Source organism: Anabas testudineus, chromosome 24 (genome assembly GCF_900324465.2).
Source record: "Anabas testudineus chromosome 24, fAnaTes1.2, whole genome shotgun sequence".
Taxonomy (NCBI): domain Eukaryota; kingdom Metazoa; phylum Chordata; class Actinopteri; order Anabantiformes; family Anabantidae; genus Anabas; species Anabas testudineus.
In genome coordinates, this window is record NC_046632.1 from 17,163,871 (window position 1) to 17,177,203 (window position 13,333).

At 40.7% G+C, this 13,333-nt stretch overlaps 1 protein-coding gene across 1 annotated transcript in view; it reads left to right on the forward strand.

The window, feature by feature from the left end:
* Window positions 1–13,333, forward strand: part of galnt14 (UDP-N-acetyl-alpha-D-galactosamine:polypeptide N-acetylgalactosaminyltransferase 14 (GalNAc-T14)) — a 115,708-nt gene that overhangs the window by 72,106 nt on the left and 30,269 nt on the right. The window contains exons 3-4 of the mRNA XM_026341864.1: window positions 8,300–8,367; window positions 11,138–11,203. Coding sequence (XP_026197649.1) covers window positions 8,300–8,367; window positions 11,138–11,203 — 134 coding nt within the window. The remainder of the gene's footprint in view (window positions 1–8,299; window positions 8,368–11,137; window positions 11,204–13,333) is intronic.

The following is a 13,333-nucleotide window of genomic DNA, read 5'->3' on the forward strand; positions in this document are numbered from 1 at the left end:
GGGAGAGGAGATCTGTAGGGGGTGTTTCGAGGTTTCCCCAGGTTTTTTCGTTTTTGTGGGTAGTGGTTAGGGTTCTAGATTTTGTTTTTTATGGGTAGTTAGGTAGATCTCGAATTTTTTTTTAAGTTAATGTCCAGGGCGGTGGGTAGATAGTTTTTTAGCTTTTAGATTTTCAGCACTAGTTCTTTTTTATTTGATACCGATATTTATTTGGGTTGGTAGATACGACATTCAATTTTTTTTAGATTTAGAGATTTAGATACGGACCTTACAGAAGAGCAGGGAAGGAAGTGAAAGGAAACCGTGCTAGGACGGAGGAAGTGACCAATGAGCACAAAAATATTCGAAGTCGAAAACTAAAAGACCTAAAATGAAGAGAAAAGAAGACCTAGAATATCTAAATGACAGAATCGTTGGAGCGGTTGATTGCATTGATTGTGATTTTGAATGATGAAACACCACCGAGTTCAATGAAATTAAAGTTTAGAGTTCCGAGTTAGTTCAAGAAAAAGAGAGTTCAAGTTCAAAGGAGTTCAATAAGTTTTATTTTTTAAAAAAATAAAAACCAAACCCATAATGATACTTTGTCAGTTATTGTCTGATCAGAGGGGCCCAAACCAGATCTATATAATCCCATTATTTGTCTACCCCCCCCCAACCTCACCTCTCCCACCTCACAAGTTCCCCCCCCCCCCTCTTCCTTTTCCCCCCCCCCGTCCAGGATAAACTCCTACCTTCCCTGGTTTCTAATATGTCTTCTCTTGTTACTCTCGTACTCCCAACTGTTGCCCGTCTTTGATCTTTTAGTGTATTTTTTTCTCCTCGCCCTTTTCCCTCTCCCCCCTTGTGACTCCTTCCCTTCCCCATGGCACGCACTAGATCCTTTCTCGTGCCTCCTTCTTCTTTCCGACCCCTTCCCCCCCGCCCCTTTTTCCTCCCTTTCGTCCCCCTTTCCTGACGGCTCCCTCTCCTCCCCCTACCCTTTTCCTTTTAATCCGACCGATCCACTCTTTATTCCTTTTTTTCTTTCCCTTTCCCTTTTCTTTTTTTTTTTCCTCCTCCTTTTTTCCCCTTTTTTTTTCTTCTTTTTTTCCTTCTCTTTTTTCTCCCCCCTCCTTCCTCCCTTTTCCTTTTCCTTTTCCCTCCCCCCTTTTTCCTTTCTTTTACAGAAGAAGAAAACTACTAAGAAAAAAAAGAAAAGCCGAAGAAAAGAAAGAACTAGAACTGCGAACGAAGAGAAGCAGAAGAGAACTGAGTTCACAAGAACTGAGGTTGGTGAGGAGGACGACGAACTGAGAGGAGGAAGACAAGAAGAACTGAGGTTAAGATGAGTAAAGAGGATGAAAAGAAATCACAGACGAAGAGAAAAGAGACAAACAGGAGATGAACACGAGTGTTTACTTTAGATTTCACCAGATGGTGCGAAAATCATTTATATTTGATGAGCGGAGCCATTTGAGGAGTGGGTGTTGTTTGTGTGTGTGTGTTATTATTATGTGTCATCGTGTGTGTGCACGATGCCTGCCTCTTCTCCAAAGTCACGGAGGTGAGAGAAACCCAATAAGGAGAGGTCAAAACCCACACACCACACACACCACCACACACACAACCACCACACACACCACACTCCCCACACCACACACACACTCCGCCTCGCTCTGCAGGCGGTTGCGCTTCGAAGCGACCACGTCTATCAAGGTGTGTTTGTTTTGCTGCAAACACTAATGGCCACTGATGTAGCCCTGAGATACTGTCAGACACACACACACACACACACACACACACACACACACACACACAACCACACACACACTGAGCACCACCTACCTGCAGCCTCTGATTAACACCTCTAACACTCTTCTCTCTCTCTGTCCTTCACTTGTTCTGCCTCTTTCCCTTTTTGTCCTCTTCCCCTTTTTGGGGTTTTTATGTTTTTTTCGTGGATTATCTTTTCCCCCCATCTCTCTCTCTCTTCTGTTGTGCTCTTTCTTCCTATTTTTTCTTCTTCTTTTTTCCCACCTCCCATCTTTTTCCTCTCTCTTTTTGTTCCTCCCCTCCTTTCTTTTTTTACCTCCCCTCCTTCCCTCTCTCTCTCTGTTACATCTCTTCGTCCCTCTCCCTCTTTCTTTCTGTCTCTCGTCTCTCTTCTATCTTCTCTCCTGTATCTCCTTCTGTCTTCTCATCTCCTCGTTTCTCTCTCTCTTCTCGTTCTTCTCTCTTCTCTGTTCGTCTCTCTCTCTCTCTCCTATCTCTCTCTCTCTCTCTCTCTCTCTGTTTTCTCTTCTTCTCTCTCTCTCTCTGCTTCTCGATTGTCTCTCTCTCGTCGTTCTCTTCTCTTTTCTCGTTTCTTCCTTCTCTCTCTCGTTTCGCCTCTCTCTTCGTCTGTCTCTCCTGTCTCGTTCTCTCTTTCTGTTCTCTCCTCTCTCCTATCTGTCTTCCTCTTGTTTGCTCTTCTTCCGTTCGTCTCGTCCCCTCTTCTGTCTCTCTCTCTCGTTCGTTCTCTCTCTCTCTCTCTCCGTTCTCTCTCTCCAATCTTCACTGAATCAGAGCCGGAAAGTTTACAAAAGATAATAAGTGTTATGAAACTTCTAAGAAGCTTTGAAAGATATTAGGAAAAAAAAATGCAATTTAATTTCAGGCGTCAGTTTTCAAGAAGAGAAAATAAGTAAATAAATAAATAAATCGTGAATAGCCAGATAATAGCTAGATAGGTTTTTCTTTTACTATCTGTAATCATGCTTTGCTCCTTGTACGTTGAAAACACTGAACACATACTGAATGTCTACAATTACATTATAAAAGGGTGTAATTTTAGAGTTTTCTGTGCTTTGGGGCTCAGCGATATGCAGGCTGAACTTTAATAAGTCTGATTTCTGAGACAATGATGGGCACTTTGAAAGCTTTTCATCTTGTGATCAAAGAGTTGCTTTCTGAGGGAGAGCCGAGCCTTGTCGATATTTAATCAAGCTCTGATCCGAAAATTGATCTCATCTTCTCTGTCTCCTCTGGGTGAGAGATAAGCAGGCGTAGAGAGAAGAGAGAGACAGAAAGGGATGTGAAGCTTTTGAGGACGTATTTGGTTTTTAATGGGTTTGGTTTGTTTTGGCTGTGTGTGTGTGTGTGTTCATGTAAAACAGCGTCCTGTGCTCAAATTATGGAGGAGCCACTGGAGCGTTGTGGAGAAAAAAGGAGCGGAAGAGACAAATCTCCTCAAATGTGACAAATATTATAGATGAAAACAGCTATGTTGAGAAATCTGAGTATTAATCCAAAGCTGAGTGACAAAGTAAACTGATTCTACAAGAAGGAGAAATATCAAAAAATGAATCTAATCTAATGTACATCTTGTTTTACCCTCATTTTACTTTGATAACGTCTACAGTCGAACCAGTGTAAACATGTTGGATGTTAACTGAAGAAAAAAAAGGTTAATTAAAAATCTAAGTGTTGTGTTTGTTTTGATATCCAGCCTACACTTATCTTTTCATTTTGTTTACATGCATTCATTAACCGACTGATTGATTCAGTGTCTGAGCACATTCACAAACTGTTCTACAATAGGCTATGTCCTTCATGCACCAGGCAGCAATCACTCACACACACACACACACACACACATACTCGCATATTTCAGAATACTTTTAAGTCTTAGCACCTTCAATAAAATTGTTGCAAAAATATGGACCCAGCAAGATTCATGTGTAGAATAGAATGTTTTTAATGAAGCATGATGTGCAGCGCAAGTAAAAACAAAAGAACAAGACTGATTCAGATTCATATTCCTGCACCTCTGGGTTCCTCCTTTTCCATTTCTACTGATATTTTTTAGGAAGTGGGGGTGTCATCCTGGCTAAAGATGTTTCACTGGACATTTTAGGCAAAGGTTCATGCAAAAAGTCAGTTTTAATAGTGATTAGTTTAAAATAGAGTGGATTTAGAAAGACAGTTTATATCCATTGACTCTATGATAATAAACATGGCCTTGTGTCTACAGAAGTCTTTTTATGCAAATAAAAAGATTTTATTGCCAGGTCCTGTATTTTTTCAGATAATCTTTATTTTCCAGAGTGCCTGAGTTACATAGAAATGTGTGATGCTGCTGAGTCTGGGTCTTTGTTTTTGAAAAGTCTTTGTAATTAACATGAAAACTTCAGGTAACTAATAAATATATGAGGAAAAATGAGCCATTACCACTTAAACATATCTCACTATCAAAGCTTTTAATTTGAACTTGTTCTTTTGTAATCGTGTCTATGACGTCCACAGCGACGTCCGTGGAAAGATTAGAAAATGACTCCGTTATTGAGCTAATTGCCCATTTGGTCCATCAGTCAGACTGTAACTGAGCCAACCAGCCATCCTGCTCTGCTCAGCAGCCAGCAGTCGTTGGGGGTGTAGAAATGCCACTTCTAGATCAGCACCAGCTCAGCACTTTCTGACTCAGTGGTCCTAAAAACGCACAGTAAAGAGTCCGGATCACTTCCTCTACAACTGATCACTCAGGATTTATTAGCAAGAAGTCATTAGGCAGATTTATAGTTTTTACTTTTACTGCAGACCTTTTCTGTTCTAACCACAGGATTCCAGAAATATCACAGATGTTTGATTCCACACGATGATTTCATGAAGTAATAGATTCTGACTGATGAGTTTAGACAAGTAGCATTCACTAATTAAACACTTGAACTAATTAAACTAGTAAAAACAGATTTACAGTGAACAGTGACAAAACTCTATGTGGATAAACTAGTGTTTTGATGAAAGCCGCTGATAACGTCGATGTATAGCCCCGTAGATCAGCAGTGATGAGACAGTGTTTACTGGGTGCAGACATATAACATAATAAATCACTGGTGGTTAGACAGTATTCAGTATTGAGTGGCTGAATCAGGATTTCTTTCCAAGAACATTTTCTCTGGATTTGCTGGGAAAGGCTTTCTGTCAGGGAAAGAAAGATCTAAGACGCAATTTAAAAAAGAGACATAGTGTATAATTTTGAAAAGCTAAATCACGTAATATACTGTACTGGATTTCAAAAACGGCCTGACTCAGAAAATTATCTCATCCCGGGGTCATTTAAGAATTAATAGGGCTTATTTCCAAATAATAGACATGTAATTTTGTGGTGAAAGTCTTTCTTTGCTGCCTTGATAGAGAAACAGGCTGGAGAAAGATGACAGGAAACGGATGACTGGCAAAAGCGCTGGAAGAAGGTAATAATGAATTACTGTAGCCAGGTAGAGGATGGAAGAACTGGCTGTCAGCTAACCAATCAGGCAAAGAGAGAGAGAGAGAGAGAGAGAGAGAGAGAGAATGAAGCTGAGGTACGAACAGAGAAAGATGGAAAGGGAGAAAACTTTGGAGACGATAAAACAGAAGAAAATTGTCCACAGAGAAAAGTCTTATAGCACGTGAACGGTGTGAAATCAAACGAGTAAAACAAAACATGAAGGAAAGAGTTGCTCTCAACAAGTCTTCTCAGGTGTAAATAAACCCATAAATCCTGGGCAGCAGAGAGGAAAAACAATCTGAAAGCTGCAATTGAGGTTTTCTAGTAGCGTCATGAAGGAGCACCGGACAAACAAAGGGAATGTAGACACAGAAATGTCTGTGTCTGTTTTGGTATTGGTGTAGTTATAATGTGTTTATCACCACATTTTATGTCAGTTGTAGATATAAAATGTTGACACAGGAATGAAATCAAATCCAGGACGAGTCAAGAGAAGATCTCTCCTAAAATAACCAATATAACACACATGTTTTTGTAGAGTGTTAAGAGAAAACTGTGAAACAGCTAATCATAATAATATTGTCACACTCTGTACTCATGCTATCATTGTTTTGGTTTATACACAGCCTTCACCCGTAACACATAACTGACGGACCCCAGGACCGGAATAGGCCGGTTCACACACACACAGACATACACACATACACATCATCACACCCACTCACACTGTGTACATCCTGACATAGAGTCACCTACATATAACTCACTTTTATTAATAGGTGTCGCACTTCACAACGTCAGAACATCATGGATCCAACCTGCAGTTTGTCTAAACGTCTGCAAATTCTAAAGTTTGCTACTCAGGTTCAATCCATACCTCAATTCAAGCCTTCTACTATAGTTAATGAGCTGATTGACTATCCATCCATCGGCCCATTCTCTAAACTACTTACCCTGATCAGGGGCATGTCGAGCTGGATCCTGCCTCAGCATGCACTTGGCACGAAGCGGGGTGCAGGCTGGACTGACAAGACACAAAATCAATCAGCTGCATCAGCCACTGAGCAGAAAGAAATTCTGAGGCCCCTCAACATGGCCGACAGTAGAGTGCTACATTACCTCGGTTGTTTTTGTCCATTTCGATTGCAGCTTTTATCGCTTTTATCCAAATTGCATCACCCTCGTGTGAGTGTGCACAATTTGAGCACAGGTGGCTGCTGTGGGAATTGAACCCTGCACCCTGGCATTCACACAGAGGCTCCCTTCCCTTTTAGCATCACTGCTGAGAGTGGGGTTAAATTCCCACCGGGACCACACATGCAGCTCTGCAAATGCACGCTCTCAGAGCACTTTGGATGACAGCGTTCTCCAAATGGCAGCTGTAGGTAATGAAAATTCCTCCAAAAATTCCCCCCTTAAATTGATATGTAGAGTGTTGGATATGAGCCGCACAGATATAGAGCCGCTATTCTGTGGCAGCCGACTGCAGTATTGTCAGCGGTGATAATATTTTCTGTGAGCTGAAGATAGCTTCTCCCTCAGCACGCCTGAGGGGAGGTTAAGCCTCATAGCTAGTGGCCTGTGAACCAGAGAATGGGAACTCCTGTGTGTGTGAGAGAGAAGGATGCAGGGAGGTGGTGAAATGGAGGAGAGGTGTGGAGAAAGAAAGAACAGAGAAAGCTGTTGTGTCTCTCGCATTATAACACACACTGTACATATGGAGATAGATAGATATTCCCTCCTCTATCTCTAGTCCTTCTATTTGCTTGCCGTAGACATTTCCTCCTCCTCTCTCCTCAGTCCTTCCCTCCATCTCATCTATCAATCCGTTCGTCCATCTCTCCTGATCGGCCCTCAGACTCCACAGAGAGTGAGACTTACAATCAGGGTTATTTGTCTCCCTTACTATTCTGCCATCTCTCAGTCTCTCACCCTCCCGCTCGCCTCTTTTTATTCCCAGCCCCCTCCTCTTGCTCCCTCCCTGCATCCATCACTCCTCCTGATGGGGTCCAGTGCCTCAGAGACTCATAGTTTCTCTCCACACCTCCTCCTCCTACATTATCAAGCTCCATTCCTCTGCTCCTTCACTTTCTCTTCTACTAAATTTAATCCTCAGTTCTTTGGTTCAACAACTGTCTGCATATCCTCCATCATCTGTAAACTCATCATCTGCCTCCTCCCTTTGTTCCAGTTCTCTGTCTTTGTCTTCTTTCTTGTTCAGTTGTTCTCTGTCTTTCTTTCTTTCTTTCTTTCTTTCTTTCTTTTCATATCTTATTCTGTGACTTTGCCCTTTAATACATGTTTTCTCTCCTTTATTCCTAATTCTCTGTTCTGCTTCACTCATCTCTTCTTTTCATCCCTCTCTTCTTCCCTTTACTTTTTATCTTTTCTATGATTCCACCTCTTCTCTTTCCTCTGTCTCTGACCTCACTTTTCCGTCTTCACACCATCGTTTCCTCTTTCCTCTCTTGTTACTGCCCATCTTCTCTTCTTTCCCTCTTCCCCTCCATCCCTTCTTCCTCTTTTCTTTTCACACTGTCTGTTCCTTTCTACCCTGTCCTACATCCTTTGTTCTCTTTTCTCACCCCACCTGCTCCTTCCTCGCCTCCTCCTCGCCTCCTCTTCCCCCTCAGCTTTATCCAGAGGGGCTGATGAACACAGAGGTTATTGAAGAGTGGAAATAATGAAATAAAATAAGCCCACCCAGAACAAAACACATATTCTCATTTTCTTCCAGTAAAAGTTATGAATTTTTTATGTTTCAATCTTCCTCTTTAATGAAATAGTTTTTTAGAGGCGACACGTCATACATTTTCATAACAGGAATTTGGGCTGACATTTTCAGTGTGTTGTTTCATATGGCGTGCAGTGCATACATAATGGATTCATGAGCACCTGAGAGTGTGTGTGTGTGTGTGTGTGTGTGTGTGTGTGTGTGTGTTGGTTGCCATTTACTTGTCACCTTTCTGTAAATTGCACATAGTTTTTTTTTTTTTCGGTTATACATGAATATCATGTTTGTGCGTGTTTGTGCATATTTTAAACTAATGTTTTTCTCTTTCTTTCCAGTGTGTTAAACCGAACCCCAGTTCATCTCATACATGAGATCATTCTGGTCGACGACTTCAGCGAGGACGGTGAGCTGCAGCTGGACACACACACATCAATACATACAAACAAACACACACACACACACACATTCCAGGTTTCTTCCAGGTCAACGATAACAGGTCAGCGGGAGGAATGTGTCCGCAGCAGCTGGGTCCACAGTTTCAGGATGACAATGGAGATGAAAAGAAACTTTCATTGTGGGTCAAAGAACAACAAGCTGTGTGAACAGAGTCTCGCCTGCAGCTGTGTCTGCTCTGTCTCCAGAGACAAATCAAAGTCAAGGTGAAACAGACCAAACATACAAAGATGGACCTAAACAGATTTCTTATTAAACTATGAAGCTGGCAGTGTTAACATTCTTTACAATGAGGGTATTCTTCTTCTTCTAAGCGTGTTCTTAGCTTCTCTTATTATCAACTAATTATTAATTATGCTAACAATCATCTTTACTTTACATCTTGGTAATAACAGGTTAATATTTGTGAAATAACAAGACAGCAGCTGGGTAATAACCAGGTAATTACAAGGTAACATCTCAGTAACAGCAGAGTAATGGGGGTAATATTTCTGCATTTCAGTATATATTTATATTTATTATATTCTGTCTGAGTCCTGGAGTGGATTCTTTTTTACTTTACAGGACAGCATCACTTCAGAGTGATACCGTCTAATAATAATTAAACTGTATTGAACTTTAAATTGGTGTACAGGTGAGCAGCAGTCAGAGGTTTTGTACATACAGTAGATGGTTAAAAACCTTGAACACATTTGCTTTGATCAGCTGTAGTTTCCATTTTTCCTCCTACTCTTGCTAGAAAATAAGTTCTCCTTCATATCTGCTGAGCTCGCACTTGATATGATCAAAAACAATATGTCTACACTTTGGCTTTGATGCACAGGGAGCACAGCCGAGATGAGAAAAACACAAACACGCAACAGAAAACTACACAAGTTGCAAGTGAAACAGCAGCATCAGGAGAAGTGGAGCCAAACACCTGATAACAAGATTTCATTTGGTCCTGGAGCTTTATCTGAGTTCACTGACTCAAAGTTTATTCATACATGTTTGTGGTCGCTCAGTTGTTGCACGTTTATTCATCCAAGTCACATCTGACTTAAATAAAAGAAGCGAGAAAACAACATGTGTGTTTAGCCTCTTTCAGATATGATCAAATTAACTCAACCCCACAGGAAAAACATGACCACTTTTTATTCCAGAAGGCAAAACTAACTGTGCACAACATGCATTCTGTGGCTATTGGCTTGATAAGTACCTGCCGGTGATTCTTTCCAACATGTCATTATCTGTGACACCTGCTGGGTTTCCACCGTGACAGCCCGTCGGGGCAGTTGTTGCTGGATGCACAACTCGAGCAGTGAAAATCCAAGTAATCAAGGTTAAATAGTTACAGATTTAGATCATGGAGAAATGATCAATGATGAGAGAGAGAGGCATGGCAGCAGAGACGGCAAAGGGAAAGATGCAATCAGCATTGGAGACTGATAAATGCAAGTAAACAGAAATTTATGTGCAAATGAGCAACAACAGGATAAACGGTGTTAACGCTAATGTATATGTGCAGTGGTTAGAGAGGTTTTACAACTGATTGTCTGATCTATAAAAATTCATATCCTCTCCTCCCACACAACGTTTGTCATTTTAAAACATTTCAGTCTAGTCTTTGTCTTCATTTTAACATTAACTTTCAGCTTCTGTTACTCCTGATCCTGCTTTGCAACCGACTCAGGTTCGAGGGATGGTTATTACTGCATGTTCCTCAAAATATCTGTTTGTTTTTCCAAGTCAACCATAAGACAGTGCTGAGGTTGTCCTCACATTTATTCTGCTTCTCAACATCAAACACCTCGCTACCCTCATCCTGTATTAGCATTTCACAGGCCGGTGTTTCTTTAATATGAGTTCATGTTCATTGAAGCTCGTTTGGTTTTGGGAGCTCAGGCACAGTCTGCATCTCGTATTAATGTAATATAGGTTTAAAAACTGTGCTGACTGAAGGCGACATTTTTAAAGAATTAACCCTCATAAAGGGTCAGAACATATCTGTCAGGCTCAAAGTATTTTCTTGCCTTTTGTCACAAAGCGTTTAGTGGAGAGGAGAGCAACCAGGCGTCCATGTTGGGTCAGAGGGCTCTGATAGAGGTTTGGAGTGTTTGAGGACAATTACACTTTGACACAGCAGGACACAGTTTCTTAAAAGTTAAAGTAGGTGAAACGTGAGGATCAGTGTGAGTCCGACAGGTTTCTTCCATGCTACAACATTAACATTATCCACTTGCACAAGAGGTTGATATTGATCAGCATGCTAACCCTGACACTGTAGCAACAATATTTCCAAATGTCACTGTTTTCCCAAAACATTTATGAAATATTAATTCATTAATTTCATGTCTGGAAATGACTCATATCTCTCTTGTCCTGATTTCTCCTTTTTCCTTGTCTCTGTTCTTGTTTGGACACTTTGCACCAGAGCACCGTATATTTTGAGCGTGTATTGCAGCAGACAGTTATGGTTAAAATAATATATTAGCATGAGTCAAAGATTCAGCGGGGAGCACACAGTCGACTGAACAGCAACAAAACAAATGTCTGAATTGTCAAAGTGAAAGCTTTGAATTGTCGCCCTGCTGCTGCAAAGCTTTCCAACAAACTGCTAATTTCCCTGCAGAATTTTAGAGAAATTACCATATAAACACATAATGTATAATACATATCACACAATTATATCAATTCTAAATTTAATTAATCTGAATTCATTATTTCTTTCTTTTTTTCAGAAAGTGACTGTCAGCTTCTCACCAAACTGCCAAAAGTCAAATGTCTGCGCAACAACAAAAGAGAAGGTACGACAACATTTGTTTGTTGTGTGATGGTTTGATCTGTTACAGTGTGTGTAGGTGCGTCTGTGTCTGTGTGTATGCCAAATGAATTGGCCTAGTGTTAATGAAATAATGGTCCTTTCATCGTCATCCCTAAAACTTTCAAACGCACTCTGTCTGTCAGTGAAGTGAAATTGATTCATTCATCACCGGCTACGTATGAAAGTGCAGAACTGAAATGACCAGAAGTGAATTGAAGTGACAGGCGCCGCTGCTGAAATAGAGCCGAGAGAGAGAGAGAGAGGGTGACAGGCTGTCATAAAAGAAATGTTACTGAGAGAAAGTGTCGTCCACAAGTCTAAACTTAACGTACTGTGAATTCAAAGGCATGAGCAAAGGTTCCTCCTTTGTTAAATGCCAGAAAATCAGTGTAAATGCCACAAAATGATAATACTACAATAAATAACTTGGCAAAATCACATATGACAACCAGTGCAGATTTAATGCCCCAGTCATACAAACGACTGAGGCTGCTTCTTGTTTTAATGGTTAATAGTCATGCGTCATGGCTGTGCTTCTAATTTTTCTATATAATCCTTTTGAAGCTGCCTGCATGCTCTTAAATATAGAATAAAAATGAATGTTACATACAAATTAATATGACAGCTTGACAGTGTGATAAGGTCGTGAGCATTCTGGGAACCAAAAGCATCTTTTAGAGCTGGAAAAGGGTTAGAAAGACGTGTCTAATTCCCCAGACGATCCAGGTTCTATCAGGAGTTGGGTCTATTTAATGCTCAGTGCTCAGGAGCATTTCATTCTTCTTTAAAATAGTAGTAGAGTCTGTACATTGTGGATGATTTTGGGTGTTTTAGTTCATTAATTTAATGTGTTTCCGCCCAATGTTCCACCTGTGGGACATTAGCACCATGTAGCATCTTGAACAGCTACTACCAGGTAATAATGTAAACATAAATGTGAAAAGACTGGTGTTGTTTTATTTCAGTATGATATACAAACTGAAAACATATACACTGAAAAGTCATATTAATGTTAATTGTTTGTTGGAATTATTGTCACATGCTTCATTTGCTAATAGTGACTGAAACTGACAACATGACAAAATAAAAATAATATGACACATATGAAGATTAAAAATCATTCCCGCTCTATTAGTAGTTTCCACTTCTGACTGCACGACCCTTTTTTCTCCATCATGTTTGACACAGATATAAAAAGATTAAAACCCTCTGGTCCTTTGAAAGCTGCATGTAACACCTGAAATGCAAGATGTACTTCCAGGTCATGTGTCGCACTGTTACAAGCTTTCTGACAGTTCTATAATTACAGGATCCTGTTAGTGCTCCTCATTCACACAGGAGAACATTTACCTGTGTATTCACCAAACCAACAGTGTTTTACATGCTACTGAAACACACAACTGAAAACCATTTCAGCAAGTTCAAAGATGCCACTGCAAACGGCGTGTGGAGTACGAGAGCACGCACGGCTTCACTTAGACCTTCACGGTAACCCCGCCATTTGAGTCATCTTCTCTGGATGGTTCAGATTGTGTTCCTGCCGTAAACTAACCTCAGCACACTCTCACTCCTGGAAAGAGACAGACTGAAGCATTTTCCGATGGCTCGTTGCTGTTATTTGGTGCCACCTGAGTTCAAATGGCACCGTTTTTATTGGGGCGCACTAAAGCAGAAAACACTTAGAAACCACTTCTACCATACTTGTCGGCTCGGTGAAGCTCTGCCATTTGAACTGAGATTACTGCAACGTATGAAAAACACAGCACTAATTCCTCTCTCCTCTGTCTTCTCTGCACGTCTCTCTCTTTCTTGCTCTCTTCATGTCTTTTCTCATATTTTATCATTCATCTTTCTTTCCAGTTCACTGTGTTTCTTGTTTTTTATAGTCTTTCTCTTCCCTCTCTCTCTCTCTTTATAACAACAGGAACTCTTGTCCTACATGCTGTCACTGAAGGATTTCATTATGGCGCACGGATCACACACTGACAAACACACACTCATAGACACAGAGGCAGGGTTCATCAGTTCAGCTAGTTAATGGTTTATGGCTTCAGGCCAACTCGCTTGATTGTCTTTTTAATGCTCATAAAAACTCACCAGGGTGATATTGTAT